This window comes from Pollicipes pollicipes, unplaced genomic scaffold (assembly GCF_011947565.3).
Source record: "Pollicipes pollicipes isolate AB1234 unplaced genomic scaffold, Ppol_2.1 Scaffold_2555;HRSCAF=2994_pilon_pilon_pilon, whole genome shotgun sequence".
NCBI classification, from domain to species: Eukaryota; Metazoa; Arthropoda; class Thecostraca; order Pollicipedomorpha; family Pollicipedidae; genus Pollicipes; species Pollicipes pollicipes.
The window spans coordinates 4219053-4234969 of record NW_023596136.1 but is presented as its reverse complement, the minus strand read 5'-3'; the positions used below and the strand labels follow the sequence as shown (position 1 = coordinate 4234969).

The window sequence follows — 15917 nt, the reverse complement described above, 5'->3', positions numbered from 1 at the left end:
CATGTCCAACTGAATATGTAAAGGTATCCAGCGCTGTTGCTCTCTGTTCTATGGACTCACAGCTAGCTTGGATCTGTTTTTTAGGTACTTTTACTTCTGTTATAACAATAACTGTCTTGCCTCATCCTATACCACCTGTTCATTGCGATGTACCGCACATAACCTCTCTCTTATTTTCCTTCGCCATGCGATTGTCCTTAATGACGACCTTTGCTATGGCAATCTCCATCCTCACGATTTTTTGCTTGGCTTATTATATATTCGTTCCATTTCCTGTGCGCAAGGTTTTGCCGTGCAAGATTTGGCGTCATGCCATGTTTGGTCATGTTGCGTTTTGTCCCACCTTATACTTACGATGTGCTTGCATTAAAATTTTGCCACATTATCTGTTACCCCGTGATCTGCCATACCAGGCATCCATTCACTAACAAGACACTTGAAGGTATGTGATGGCGGAGGGTAAGACATCTGCCGCCGGCAATAGCGGTGCACTCCACCCGGCGATCACTCAGGCCTTGGGCTGGGATTCTCGTGACGCCGGGTGATTGAGGTCAGCATGCGTCTGATATACCCGTTCTCTTGCTCTTAATCGAGTCAAATAAATAATCTCTGAAAAAGCAGACTCTTTCGACAGAAATATGAACAGCTATGCCTGTACACAAGGGCCAATCAAGATGGCCGGGTGGCTGTAACTCTGGCTCGCCGTCCGGCGCCGCCATTCGCTCGGGACTCAAGTCGGAGCCGGTGCGTGCCTTCACAACCCCGTGTCGGTTGGCGGGGATCAAGGGAGGGGTGGGGGAATATCACAGTCGGCACGCCCTGTCGGCTGCCAGACCGTCTGCGATCCAGTGACCTTACCCCAGCCAACTCGAGGTCAATTTGCCGGTCGCATGTCACCCCAAATGACCTTGGTCAACCCTGCCGGCAGGCTGTCTTACCAACAGTAGCGTGTCCGACCGACGACCCGAGGCACCTCCCCCCCCCCCCGCTGTGCCCGACGGACGACCCGAGGCGCCTCCCCCCTCCCTGCCGTGGGGAGTGGGGGGGGGGGGGGGGGGGGCGCCGCTGTGCCCGACGGACGACCCCTCCCCGTCCGACGTGTCCTCTGTCGATCTGCCGACCACGCGTGGCCCTTCGCACAATGAATGGCGGCGCGTATTTTTCTAGCGACGAATAAATATTCGAAACGGACGCTCAAGAACCGTGGATGGATTTCATGGCGGCGATGAAAAATATACAAGCGCTTTACTGATTTTGTAATTGCCTTGGTAACGGCATTGAAATAACATCGCAAAAGGCCATGCGTCACGCTGGTCGAGACAGAGCGAAACGCAGGGGAACCGATCTCCGGAGCAGCGGACCCGCAGAGGAACTGATCTCCGGAGCAGCGGACCCGCAGAGCAGCCATCTCCAGAGCAGCGGACCCGCAGAGCAGCCCATTTCCTGAGTAGCGGACCTGCTGAGGAGCTGATCTCCGGAGCAGCGGACCCGCACAGCCCATCTCCAGAGCAGCGGACTCGCAGAGCAGCCCATCTCCAGAGCAGCGGACCTGCGAAGGAGCTGATCTCCGGAGCCGCAGACCCGCGGAGGAGCTGATCTCCGAAGCAGTGGAATGCGCTACACTGCCAAACACGTCCTTGCTTATAATTTCGGTTCAAACCCGCCGCTAGGATGGCCGGAATAACACACATATCAGACATGAGTGCTGAGCGAGGCAGGACTGGGTCCGTCTCGCGGCGCAGCGGGCCACGGCAGCGGCGGAAAAGACGCATCGGCGCCGCGCCGGGATGTCGGCTATGATCGGAATCCGGTCATTTAAATATCGGCCCGGTGACCCCAGCGCCCCTGGCGGGCGGCGCGCGCAGCTGCCGCCAGCTGACGCCGTCGTCAGAAGGCAGGCGGGCGCGGCCGAAGGCGGATGTGCGCGAGCGGCTCCTCCCGTTGGCAGCTGGCTAAGTGAGCGCGCCGCGGCGGTGATGTCAGTGCAGTCGACGTGCGCCTGAATGCACCCTGCTGGGACGCGCGGCGTCGCGATGGTGCCCGACGTGCCCCACATGTCGCTGGCGTTCGGCGAGCCGACGGCCGGCCTGCGAGTCGTCGAGACGACATGGCGGCCCGAGTCGACGGTGCTGCTCGAGCCGGCCAAGGAGTGCTGGAGGCGGCTGCGGCCCGAGTCGTGCGCGCCGCCCGTCCAGACGAGCACGTACCCAGGCAGGGCGGTGCCGTGCGCGGCTCCGCTGTGCTCCAGCCGCGTCAGCTCGTCATCGGACGCCAAGGACCTGAGCCAGCCGCTGTTCGTGGACACGACAGTGGAGTACGACCTGCCGAAGGAGGCCTACCCGCCGGAGCACAGCGAGCCGCTGCTGATCGTGCACCCGCAGTACTTTGAGCACCTGCGGCATCGGCGCACGCTCGGCGCCGGCTGCGTCTGTCAGCTCTGTAACTTCTACGGCCGGCGGATCCCTCACGGCGGCCAGGAGCCGGCGCCATCCGCTGCCTCCGCCGCCGCCGCCGCGCCTGTCGCACCAGAGACCTTCCAGAAACCGGATGCTCCGCACCACTGGCCGCGGTACCACCAACCGCACCAGCCGCCTTGTCAACTGCTGCACCAAGCGACGCACCCTTCGCTGCAGCAGCCGCTGCAGCACGTGGCGCCGCAGTCGCTGCAGCCGGTGCAGCAGCAGCTGCTGCCGACGCCCGCCCGCTACAACTGCATGCTGGAGCGGTACGGCTGCGAGGCCGGCCGTGGCGCACCGGCCTCGTTCGTGACGCCCACTGTGAGCTGTGATTCGGACAGCGGCTACTCGAGCGTCGAGCTGGAGCCGCCCGAGTGGTGCCAGCGGCTGCAGCAGCAGCAGCAGCGCGCCGACAGTGACGCCCGCGACGTGCTGGCCAAGCGCAAGCGGCGGACCGACGTGTCGCAGCCGGCGGCCAAGAGGCTGCGCGTCGCCTACTGGCCAGGTGAGCAGGGGCAGCCTCAGGAGCTCGGCCGCAGCGCTGGCAGCGGGGGCTCGTCGTCAATCATGAAGCCTGCTTCACCGTAAACAGGTGCCAATTGGGAACTTTTTCATAGCATTTCTGTGTCTAGCGTGAGTCATACTTTTACAGAGAAGAAGGGCCCACAGAAGCATGTAGGGCAGAAATGTAAGAATCTATGGCGAGCGTTCGAGCGGTGACGCTGTGCGAACCGCGCGAACCGGGGCATCGCTCACCGAACCGCTCAGTCTTGCTGTCGGCTGCAGCAACTGGAAGGTGATCTCTACCGTGAGTGTAAGGGTGCCCCAGTTCCTCTTTTTCGCTTACCCTTGTTATCGTAACGACGAGGACGTCTGGCTACTGACTCGAAATTAGATTGCGGCCTATGGACGCATTACGTTTGACGGCATGTAGGCTGCCGTTCGGGGCCATGCTTCTATAATCCCAAACAGCTGTCGCTGCCGGCGTCCGTGCGCAGCCCGCTCCGGTCGGTGCGCGTCGCGGCCGACCCCAGTGAGAGCGGCGGGCAGTGGGCTAATTCTGATCCCAGTGAGCCCGGCGGGCAGTGGGCCGACTCCCATCCCAGCGAGCGCGGTGGGCAGTGGGCCGACTCCGATCCCAGTGATCGCGACGGGCAGTGGACCGACTCCGATACCAGTGAGTACGGCGGGCAGTGGGCCGAATCCGATCCCTGTGATCGCGGCGGGCAGTGGGCCGGCTCTGATCCCTGTGATCGCGGCGAGCAGTGGGCCGGCTCTGATCCCAGTGAGCACGGCGGGCTGTGGGCCGACTCCGATCCCTGTGATCTCGGCGGGCAGTGGGCTGACACTGATCCCTGTGATCGCGGCGGGCAGTGGGCCGACACTGATCCCTGTGATCGCGGCGGGCAGTGGGCCGACTCTGATCCCAGTGATCGCGGCGGGCAGTGGGCCGGCTCCTATCGCGCCAGGCATTGGACGCTCTCGTTAAATTTAATGCGCCTTCAAATGAACTGGAACTGCCGGCCCGCCGGGCTCGGCAGCCAAAACAATAAGATGGCCGATCGATAGTTTTCCATGGCGGGGTCGATCGCTAGCGGTCGTGGAGCGGCCCCTGCCGTGGGACGCGCTGTCCAGCCGCCCGGCCACCGAGCCTGGCGCTCGGCCGACCGGGCCTGCGGGCTGCGGAGCCGGGCCCGGCCTCAAGGGTACTTCCCCGGACGACGGCCAGCCAGGCAGACGACCGACCCGCCCCAGGGTCTGGCTCGGATACAATCAGAGGCCGCCTGTCTGAACGAACTTGAGGTCCTGTCAGTGGCCTGTCTGTCAGAGGTCCAGTCAGCGGCCTGTCTGCCAGAGGTCCTGTCAGCGGCCTGTCTGCCTGAGGTCCAGTCAGCGGCCTGTATGCTAGAGGTCCTGTCAGCGGCCTGTCTGCCAGAGGCCCCGTCAGCGGCCTGTCTGCTAGAGGTCCTGTCAGCGGCCTGTCTGCCGGAGACCCTGTCAGCGGCGGTGCCACTGACAATCGTCAGGACAGCAGTTTGGTCGGCAGTCCCGTGAGCGGTCGGGGACCACCTCGTCGCCGACGGCGATGGCCGTCTCGACCAACACTAGCTGATTGCCAGCTGGGATGACCTCTGCGTTGGATCCTCTGCCGGGCAATCGTGGCTTTGGCTGCGTCGGCAGCGAGTTTATCAGGGTATGCAGGCACATGGAGGCGCCGAGTCCGGCCAATCGCCGCCAGTGACGTCACGTGGGGTCTATCAGCTCATCTAAATACGGCAACACGTTCGGAATGAATCATTTCGTATGTCATTTGGATGCCTGCAGCGTCGGTAAATCTTGTCAGATCGCCGACCAAATAAATCCCAACGGCAAGGGAAGAGAACGACGTGCAAGGAAAGATGACTCGGGCGGTGTGCAAGGAAAGAGGACGACCGCCAGGAGAGTAAGCGGTGAGCCGGGAACTGAGCAGGCGGGAGAGCGGACAGTGCCGTGGTCAGCGTATCACCCAGGCCACCGGGTGGGGTAGAGGTGGTCGCCGCGTGCTGCGGTCTCTGAGCCGCCGTATCTGCCTAGTCAGCGGCGGGCCCCGAGCGGCGACGGCAGCTGGGGCCTCCTCTGGCCGCGCCGGTTCTGACCGGCCAGCGGCCGTACAGCCCCCTCGGCCACGAGTCGTCCCTGGTGCGGCAGCCAGCCAGAGCTTCCAGCAGGCCTGTGATTGGCTGCTCTGCGAACATCACGTCGTTGTTTCATCCTCACGCTGCCTGAGGTGGTTTGCAGTCGTGAGCTCGGCACTGCGGCTGAATGGTTTGAGCACACGTCTTTGGCGAGGTGCGACATTGCTATCCTCGCCATCGTCGCCTGACGTCATCACCTTACATCGCTTTTCTCACCGTCATCACCTGATGTCATCACCTGACATCGCTTTCCTCACCGTCATCGCCTGACGTCATCACCTGCCATCGCTTTTCTCACCGTCATCGCCTGACGTCATCACCTGCCATCGCTTTTCTCACCGTCATCACCTGACGTCATTACCTGACATCGCTTTTCTCGCTGTCATCATCTGGTACGATCCATCCCGGAAAGCGTGCTGTGTACCGTGACGTGTGAGGTCGTGCCTCTGGCCCTCACTGGAGTCTCAGGCGGCGGCGGTGGTGGCCACGTTGGCATGCTTCCTCGCCTGTCTGGCCCGGCCGTTTTTGACGATGGCTCGACACTGACTCACAGTCACGCCTTCAGCCGGGCAGCTGGGCAACCGGGCAGCCGGGCAGCCGGCCAGCTGTGTCGAGCACGGTGAGCTTGGCCTTCGGGTGAACACTAACGCATTGCGCCCAAGGGCGACTCGCGAAACTCATAACCAAAGAGACCGCTCTTAATCATCGGTGGCAAGTGCTCTGGGAGGTGCGCCATCAGAGGCGCTCATTAATCAGTCCGGACGGGAAGTGGTCTGGAAACTTTAACGGGAATGTTTCAAAGTTATGGAGCAGCCAACACAGCATGGCATCAGATTGCCTAGATTGTTCCATTCCGCTAAATTGGGTGTGCCGTGGTCGCATTCATAAATGTATTTTTGACCACGGTCCATCGAATCATCATGCGATCGCTGGGGTCATGTCAGTGTCACTGTAGCGCCATGAGTCTGCACAATTGCTGGGTCGGCGTGGGACGGCTGGTGGCAGCCTACCCGTGCCCGTGGTCGTGCCAGGCTGGCCGCGGCTGGCGGTCCGCGGGCGGCTGGCTGTCCGGCTGACGGTCCGCGGGCGGCTGGCTGTCCGGCTGGCGGTCCGCGGGCGGCTGGCTGTCCGGCTGACGGTCCGCGGGCGGCTGGCTGTCCGGCTGACGGTCCGCGGGCGGCTGGCTGTCCGGCTGACGGTCCGCGGGCGGCTGGCTGCCTGGCTGACGGTCCGCGGGCGGCTGGCTGCCTGGCTGACGGTCCGCGGGCGGCTGGCTGTCCGGCTGACGGTCCACGGGCGGCTGGCTGCCTGGCTGACGGTCCGCGGGCGGCTGGCTGTCCGGCTGAAGATCCACTGGCGGCTGGCTGTCCGGCTGCTCCTAGAGTCATGCCGCCACCGGAAATTAATGGGCCACCTTTCGTGACAAACGTCATTAGGGGATAAATGAAGAAAGGAGGCCATTGCGTTGGAGTCGGCCAGCCGCGCGCCCGCCTGCTCTGAACGATGCCGGCCGAGCCGGGTCGGCGGCGTGCCGGGAGGGACGCCGCCACCCCTCTTGCAGCAGGTCATCGCTGCCAGCGGGGCGTCTCACCACCAGACGAGCCAGTGGTCCGCCGCTGGGGTCGTCCGGGGCCGCGTGCCGCTCGATGCGCCAGAAAATGGCGTCAACCGAACGCCGCGTGGAGAGAGGCTGGCGCCTGGCGCGATGTGAGCGCCGCACGCCGTCGGGGCACCGCTCCCCGCCGCGTGGGGAGAGGCTGGCGCCCGGCTCGATGTGAGCGCCGCACGCCGTCGGGGCACCGCTCCACCAGCGAAGGCGCCGCCAGCGTTGGCCGCATCCCGTGACGGATTACGGTCCCCAGACCGGCGGCAGCGGCGCCGGGAGGGGAGGGGAGGGGAGGGGAGGACAGCTGGGGGTAATCAGCTGTCTGATCAGCTGGAAGGCGCCCATTCATTCTGTGCCGCGGTGCCTGGGCGGCGCCTATTTTGGGCGGGGCCGTCCGTCTGGCGGCGTGCGACCAGTTCGGTCGCGCCCATCGGACGGCAGGGGTCTGTCGCTGACAGCGTCGCGTGATCCACGGGCGCTCCTGCTGGAAGCCTCCCATGATCCACGGGCACCCCTGCTGGATGCGTCCCATGATCCACGGGCGCTCCTGCTGGAAACGTCCCATGATCCACGGAGGCCCCCACCGACAGCACGCTGCATCTGCCTTTGCTGCCCACGCAGACCCCCAGCCCCAGCCCCTAGCCTCCATCTCCAACTCTAAGTCCGGCGCAGGGCTCGGGCTATCAGGGATGACGTAGTCTTCGAACGTGTACCGAGGCCACTTGAAAGCGCAAGCTAGCGTGCAGCGCGTGATTTTCCGTCTTCTTTTGAGGCGAAAAAAGAACTTCTCAGGACGTTAAAAGAAAGCATTTCGCGATCGCACATGAGGAAGAAACCATCTGATGCAGTTTTGCCGCACGGTAACTGGGTGTACTCCGTGAGACTGAATACGATTGGGAAATCAGGCGAGATTTTTACAGAAATCGTCCGGGGAAATCTATGTAGTGGCTGAAGTCTAATGCATTCACCAGCTGAGCCTTCTCACGAGAGGAGGCAGGCCCGCGTGTCCCCCCCCCCCCCCTCCCCCCCCCCCCCGACAACTGCAGCTGAGGGGAGCCCACCTGACGCGCGGCGGAGGGGCGGGGGACGGGGGAATGGAACCTTAGCCGGGGATAAAAACAGCCACCTGACCCGGCCACCGACAGGCGGCCGACTCCGGTGACGCACGCTGACAATTGTGGGCAGAGGGGGAGAGGGTGGGGGGGGGGGGCCTCAGATTGGGGCCGGCAGCCGGCCGGCCTGGGAACCCGCCCGAATCGCCGCTAATGAGCTGACTAAGCGTGGTGGGGCCGCCCAGCCGCCAGCACTACCAGCAGCGCGTGAGCGCCGCTGCCTCGACGGCGGCCCCGGGCTACCATGGCTCTGTGGCGAGGTGACGGGCGCCAACACGCGTTGCGCTCATTCGGGGTACACCACGCCACCCTGTCCGCGCTTGTCACCTAGCCCCGTCTGCCGGGGTACACAACGCCACCCTGTTCGCGCTTGCCGCCTGGCCCCGTCTGTCGGGGTACACAACGCCACCCTGTCGGTGCCCGCCGCCTGCCCCAATTCGGCAGATGGCTGTCCTCTGTAATGACACTGTGATATGTCGTGATGTTTTCGCGGATTTCTTGGTAGATTTGCTGCACGAAGATATCAGTCGTCGTACCACAGGCCGGCCTCTGGGCGGGTCAAGCCGGCCGGCCGGTCGGCCGCGTGCCCGTTGGCCCTGTCCCGTCATGTGTGACAACAAAGGGCGGCTGACTGGCGTGTGGAGCACCGCCCGCGCTGCGCGCTGTCGGAAGAGCCGAGCACCAAGCGAGCGGCGCCTGTAGAGCCGAGCACCAAGCGAGCGGCGCCGCCGAGGATGGCCTTTGAGATAAGCGTCCGTCGCGGGTCGGGCGCCGTGACTGCAGCCCGAAGGACTCGCCCAGCAGCGCGTGCGAGCGAGCGCGCCTGCGGGACGCCCACGTCGTACCCTACCTTAGCGATTGGAGACGGCCGCCGGGCCGAAGCCGGCGCGCCATGTCCGTCCTGGAGGGGAGGGGCGTCGTAGGCCCGGGGGGCGTCACTGTGACCTGACACAGCGGTGCGGTGGTGTGATGGGTCGGTCGGGGGGCCGCAGGCCGGCGGTCACGCTCATGACAGCCTGGCACCGCGGTCCGGCGTTTGTGACGGCCAGGCGCCCGAATCCGCGCCGGCCGGCGGCGCGGCGTCACGGCAGACGGGCGGTAGACGCGAGCGCCGCTCAGCGACCCCGGGTTGCGGAGAGAGGCGCGGCGTCGGCGGCATCTCCCCTTAGGTCGCTCCCTCCGAACGCCGCCCAGTGCACCGACCGTGAGATTGGCTAAACTGCTGACGAGATTGTCCAATGGTGACGTCACCGTGGACCAGCGGCACAAGAGAGCCAACAGCCAGCTATCGGTCTCAGCGGAGAGGGTTCTCGTCCGCGGTGACCGTTCTCAACTCAAGTGTCTGCACACGACTCGGAGGAAAATGTCGGCGTCGAGTGCTCAGGTTCCGAGCAATGGCACCGGGCCGGACAAGCTGATGGAGGTCAAACACGTTTTGAGCGTGTCAATATTTAGCGGGATTACGTGGCGAGCGTGGCGTGACTGCCGGCGGCAGGTCTCGCCGGGCTTCGCCAGGCCTCGCCAGAATCTGCCACGTCAACGTCAGCGGTCAGAGGAGCGCCGCAGCGCCGCCGGCGGCCGTAAAAAGCCGCCTATCGTCGCAGCAGTAATTAAGAGCGCCGTAAAGTGGGGCAATTTACCTGCTTTATGGGCGAATGTCTCCCATTTTGCTCCTGTGGTGCGGCGGTGCGGCCCGAAATGTGTGGGTCGGCGCTCACCGGCCGCGCCCCGCCGCGCGGCGCTTTCTAACGCAGGCGGAGCTCGCCGCACGCCGCAAAGTCGGCCATAAACCCACGCCGGACTCCGGTGAGTGTGGTGATGACGCCGTGTTGGCCGGCGCTGCCTCAGGAATATGGCCGCATCGGGGCTGGGCGGCGGGCATGCCCGGCTACACCGTCGAAGAGGCGCCGGCGAGCAGTCGCTCCGCCCTAGCGTGCCCGACAGCTGATTAGTGTGACGTCATGGGGTCGACGTCACCGGTCATAAAGCCTGCTGCCGAGTGAATGGCTCAATAGTATGTTTAGTGTCCGCCTGCCGGCCGTAAAACAGCGTCCATTTATCGCCAACGAGCGCTGCGCATGCCCGCCCCCCCCCCCCCCCCCTCCCCCTTCGCCTGGGTGCCGGACGTAGGGGGAGGGGGCGGGCGTGGCGAAGATAACCGGCGTCTCCTGGCAGAGGCATGTCAGTTGACCAGCAGTCGGCAGGTCACAGGTGCACAAGCAACTATTCTGACGCTGCCGGCCGGCCAGCACCGAACGTCGTGCAGCAGACGGCGGCACCGTCGCCGGCACCACGTGCCTACCGCCGCTCGCTTAGGCCGCCTCGCGTCAGAGCCGCGGCTCCGGCCAGCCGTTTCCGGTGTGGATGGCCTTGCTTCCTGCCGGCGCCGGCGCTCGTGCCAGCGCCCTTTGTCGCTTCCGGCCAAGGCCGAGGTGGCGGCGCCGTGCGCGCTGTGTTGGAGCCGTTCCCCCGTTCCGCCCAGCGAGTCTGCATTAGACAACGGCCAGCACTACATGGCGCTGGGGCTGTGCCGACGTCGAGCGTCTCAGGCCAGAGGCGAATGCGGCGCTGGCGGTCGACGCACAGTTGTTTTGGGTGGCTGGGCGCGATACCAGTCGCAGAGGCCCCGCGCGCGAGCGGCTCGGCCCGTCGAATCGGTCATTGTTTCGCCGACGGCCTTGTCAGTATGATTTATCGAGTACAGAGCCTGCTCCTCGTCCTCAAAGGATTCATTAATGGATAAGCATCGATTTTCGAAGGCCTCGGGGCGGCTTCGGCTCACATCGATGCCAAGGCAGCCGCCCGCCGGAGGCTGAGGGCATACACACCCTGCGTCATCCGCTACCTCCCCCTCCCACGCCGCGTCCCGCTCCTCTGTTTACCACTCCGCTCTCGCCGAAAACGAGCCGCTCCGTGCGGATAAGCCGCAGCGCGCCACAAAAGCCTCGCTGCGCCGCGTCCGCCGCGGCGGCGGCCGTTCATTTGGCGTTCCGTCCATCAGCGCCCTCGGTTATTTATCGGCGGGTTTTCCGCCGGCAGAGGGCACATCCATCGCCCGCCGATCCGCCCTTTCAGCCGAGCCATTCGTCGTAAACTTGGGCGGCGCTGGCGGTACTGTTTGCGCGGCGCTTTGGAGCGACGCCGCGGCGCGCGAGAAAGCGCGCGCTATTGAGCGTGGCGCGCCGCTCGGCCGCGTGGCGCGTCCGATTTCTTTACGACTCGCCGAAATTACGCGGTCCGTAAGTGCACTTAATGGCGGCCTTCGAATGCAATCGAGCGAAATACCCCTGTCATTACGGGCCGGGCATAATGCGGTCATTGACAAATGTAATCGCGCACAATTGCGAATTGTGACCACTCCAGATGTCGGGAACGGGCAATTTCCGTCGCCGGAAGTCTATTTTGGTCGGCTGGCGGTGGGGTTCTCTCATGGTGGACTGGCGTGGAAACGGGCAAGCACGCCCCAGCCCTGACTGCAGCCGGTTTTGTTCCAGGTGGCGTTCCGACGCTCGACATGGTGCCCTACCTCCACCGGCAGCCGGCCGTCATGTAGCTGCTCCCGGCTGCGTCGCGGCGGGCGGCGCCACTCTCGGCTGTGCGGCGCCGGTCTCCGGAGTTCGGAGACCTCGCCTCATGTCGCGGAGATCTCCGAGGATCCCGACCAAGGAGCGGGGTGTGGCTGCGAAGCGTCTCGCCGGAGACGCCCGCGCTGTCTCGCTCGAGAACGAGCGACCGTCTCGGGGGATCTCCGCGACGCGAATGGGCATACCGGGGGCCAGGCTCGGCCCGCCGATAGAAACCAGTCTTCTGTGATTACTCCCGTGTACTGCGTCTGCATGTGACGCCGTTGTGGCTTTCATAATGTGATGGTAAGGAGGACGAAGCCGAGTTAGCTTTAATTCGTTTACCGTTGATTTGGTGTTTGCGTTGCGTTACTTTTGCCAGGCAGCGTCCCACTGACGCCTAGCCGGCTGGACACCGGACTCGTTTGTTTTCAACCTTGTTATCTCATGGTGTAATGAACGTATATCAATGAGGCGACGTCCTCTGATAAATATAGACCCCGTGTCATTACTCTGACTGACGTTTTTCATTTGGTGCTCGGCTGGGCGGCTTCCGAACCGGCTCGATGACTGCGCAGTCTGGCGCAATTCTTCGACCGCAGCCGTCCGTCTTCATTCGGTAAATTGGCGGCCACCTTCCCAGAACCGATGATTGGTGACCTTCAGTAAATCTGGCGTGGCTCTGACGGGTCCGTGGGGGGGGGGGGGGGGAGACTGATTCAGCGCGCCGCTCCCCCGCTGGTACCGTAGCAATGTGGGTCTACGGGTCGGGGGAGGGGAGTTCCGTGCACCACTACCCCCGCCGGTACCGTGGTCTCCGGGTCGGCGGGGGGGGGGGGGAGATTCAGTGCACCGCGACCCCCCACCGGTGCCGTAGCAATGTCGGCCAGTGTTCTGACGCCGACCTCACACTACTGACAACACGCCGCGCCGAGCGGGCCCAGCTTCGGCGAATCGTTCCCGGCCACCCCAGCTGAGTGTGGAGCGGACCCTGGCGCGGGGCGCGCTCGGCTTCCCCGAACGGCGCGGGGCAGCGCCGCCAACGCGACACGCGTCGTCCGAGTGATATAGCGCGCACGGCGGCCTGCTGTGAACGGCCACTGGAGCTGGGCCTGTCTTCCGCACGGGAAATTCAGAGACGAAATGACCATTGTAAACCCCATCAGCGCTAGACATTTGCCGGCGGCAGCAGTGGAGGACACGGCAGTAATTGCGCACGTTCGGTTGCGATCGTCCACAAAAGGGCGTATCTGGGGCCATCCAGCTGGCCAGCGTGCTCGCATGCTGGCCTCTCAGCCATCCAGCTGGCCAGCGTGGTCGTATGCTGGGAGAGCCTCTCAGCCATCCGCGCGGCACTCACGCGCGCACGCACGCACACACACGGACAATCGAACGAGACGCGCCTGATGGCAGGCGGCAGGCAGGCGGCTGCGGCATGAGAGCTTCACGTGGGGATCCTGCCGACGAAGACCATCCTGACTTGTGCGGTGGCCCACGTGGCTCGTGCTACTGCTTACACGGACATAGTGTAAGCACGGACACAATGACACACAGTGGCATGCGTGCCGCAATCGGTCGCGGTCCCGTCAAGTGGACGTTCTCATCACATTCTGTGCGGTTGCTGGTAAAGAGCATTGCTCACATGGGTTCGCTGGACCAGTTCCGCCTCACCACCCTTGAGCAGCAATAGATCTTGCTGACCATCCGGGCGCGGCTATACTAGGCTTGGAAAGGGGGTGGGGAATGCAGGGTTGCCAAAGGGTCACTGATGGTGAAAGCCCCCGCCCCTCTTAACGAAACAATTACCGGATACAGTTCACCTGATTTCGAGGGAGCACGATTTTGTCAATTTTAATTTCATTTTTGTCCCCTCTAACTGGGACACAAGCCGGAAGCTACCGGAAGACGCAAGACTGTTTATATTTTAGGATAGATGAAATGAAGGAAGATGTTTTAAATGGCCGCCTGGAATAAATCGAAGGTGCTATTCATTTTGCAATGGTGCAGTAGTCTCTGTCTGAACCGATAGCACTTAGAGACTACGCCATGATTTACATGGATTCTAAAATGATATTGAGGATCACAAGAACGTAGATTGTAGACCGAAATGCGGTCAATAATTTGTTTGAACATGGACAGTCTACGCTCGTCAACTGGTTTGACCCCGGGCGGGCGAAAATGATGACGTATCTGAAAGAAGTACCTTCGAACTGTTTAGGGCATAAATTCGTGCGTGAAAAACGGAGTTCGGGCGCATATTTCACTCAGGCGATTATGCGGTTGGTAATAGGGACGGATAAACATTCCAGCACCACAAATTAGTGCACGTGTCTGATGGCAGAATTGGAAGAGTACAAGCTGAATTTTTTGCGTTGCCATTGCAGGTATTAATCTGTTCAGAAGGCATCCTCAAAATTGTATAAGTGAAATATGCGCCCTAGCCTTATCTTTCAACTGCACGGATTCATTTTAAAGGACTTCCGAACACAATATTTCACGTGGTCTTTCTTGCGAGACCAGCGTCCGCCGACTGGTGTTACCTGCAGCGGCCAACGCCGCTCAGTTTTACGTAAACTGCATCCCTACTGTCATCGGTGCTCTAGCTCCTAACATTGGCAGCGCGTTGGCTCAAAACCTTTGTTTGCAATTTGTTTCGCTAGTCGATTCGGCAACAAACTGGACGTCCTCTGAGAACCACGGATGTCCTTTCTCCATGTTTGACCTTTTGATTCACTTTTTGAATACTTATAAGACCGCTTACCTTCTCCGTGCAAGGTCTCCGCCGGAAAGAACGCCAGCGATTAGTTTGTATCAATCATGAACACCGCATTAATTGTTCCCAGCCGAGAGCTGAAGGGCCATTCCCATACCAGCGCGGGGTGCCTACCGGCTGCCATTCTGGCGACAACACGGTGGAATCGGTTCTCTCCTAGACGCGAAAGGCCCTCGGGCCGTGGTTTGAACGCAGCCATCCTTCGGGACCTACGAGCACTTTGGTATTTTAATCGGGCCCTTTATCTTCCGTCCTGATGGGCGCTCCTAGTCCCTCTTCGGGCCCTTCTTCGGGCCACATCAAACACTCGCCCTGGCCGAGCCGGGGCCCCCTGCCAACACGAGACCCCTGTATAGCGCTGTGGATCTCTGGCCAAAACAAGGGGGCTGCTCACTGACTCAGGGGCCCAGACCAAAGCAAATCGCGGACCCAGGTCTCGAGCTGGCTTGGGAAATGAGCCCTCCGGCGGACACGGACGCGGAGCCGACTGTCGAGTGCTGGCAGTACCTGACCAACGTAGAGGCCCTCATCGACTCAATGGGCCCATCAGCGCAAAGAGCCCTCTGACTAGCATTTGAGGGCCCGGCCCAGTGTGTCGGGCCCCTTTCATACGACCCCCAGGCCAGCTCTGTGGTCGCTGAAATCGTGGCTTAGAAGGGGGCGTGCCTTCCCGTTTGCGCCACTGCTGACCAGTACGAAGCAGCATCAGCAAGTACCTCCCCCCCCCCCCCACCAGCATCCCCTGACATAAAAGGCCCAAATCCACAATCCAAGCTTTCAGACAACCCACGAGCCTCAACAATCGCTCTTAGTATACTCAAGGCAACAGCAGTGGAGTTCTCCACCAACAACAGGGCCTTCCAGTAACATCGGCAGAGTTCCACTATCGCCATGGCAGCCCTCCATCAGCACCAGCGGAGCTCTCCGTCGGCAGCGCCCAGCAGGGCCGGCGCCGGCCTGCTCAGCCGTCGTCCAGCGTGCGCTATCTCCTCCACTAATGCAACTCGAGAACTTAATGGTGTGTGTATAAAGATAAGGCGGCTTTTAGCGCGGCGGAAGATGGGGAGACAAGCGTTCGCGCCAGCGCCAGCTGCCCGCATGGCGCTGCGAACTGGGTCGGCGGACGAGGTTTCCTGCCGACCGGCGCTGCCGCCGATGGGTGACAGCGTGCCGCGAGCGCGCGCCGAGCCGCGTACAGTGCACGGCGGCGAGTCGAAGCCGGCGATAACGTGCGTGCTGCACGGGACGGCCGCCGCGGGGAGGGGGTGACGCGCGCGGCGCGGTCAGGTGGAGCCGTGTGGTCCCGGAGTGGGACACGCCGAGTGGGCCGCCCAGGAGTGGGCCGCGCCGGAGTGGGGAGCGCCGGAATGGGCAGCCCGGAGTGAGCCGCCCCGGAGTGGGCCGCGCAGAGTGGGGCGCCCCGGAGTGAGCCGCCCCGGAGTGGGCCGCGCCGAGTGGGCCGCCCCGGAGTGAGCCGCCCCGGAGTGGGCCGCCCCGGAGTGAGCCGCCCCGGAGTGGGCCGCCCCGGAGTGGGGCGCCCCGGAGTGAGCCGCCCCGGAGTGAGTCGCCGTTTAGCCGCTGCTCATCCCGGCTGCGGGCTGGCCGAGCCGTGTGCGTCGGCGCACGGAACCGGCACAACATGTAGATGGCTGCGCGCCGCCCAGGGGCTCCTGCGGCGGCCTGCCGGATGGATCTGATCGGTCCGGCCCCCCGACCGGATCTGATCGGCCGG

The 15917-nt window shown here is 63.1% G+C and overlaps 1 protein-coding gene across 1 annotated transcript; it reads left to right on the top strand.

The window, feature by feature from the left end:
* The first annotated feature begins 1904 nt into the window (after positions 1-1904).
* LOC119107735 (uncharacterized) lies at positions 1905-11930 on the top strand. Its single transcript, XM_037231284.1, has 2 exons — positions 1905-2961; positions 11344-11930. The coding sequence occupies exons 1-2, from the start codon at positions 2004-2006 to the stop codon at positions 11400-11402; spliced, it is 1017 nt and encodes a 338-aa protein (XP_037087179.1). The 5' UTR covers positions 1905-2003; the 3' UTR covers positions 11403-11930.
* The last annotated feature ends 3987 nt before the right edge of the window (positions 11931-15917 follow it).

Excerpts from the sequence above, each read along its gene's own strand:
- LOC119107735 (XM_037231284.1), top strand. The coding sequence starts at position 2,004 with ATGCACCCTGCTGGGACGCGCGGCGTCGCGATGGTGCCCGACGTGCCC. Across the intron at positions 2,962-11,343 it reads GCGCGTCGCCTACTGGCCAG|GTGGCGTTCCGACGCTCGAC; the intron begins GTGAGCAGGGGC and ends GTTTTGTTCCAG.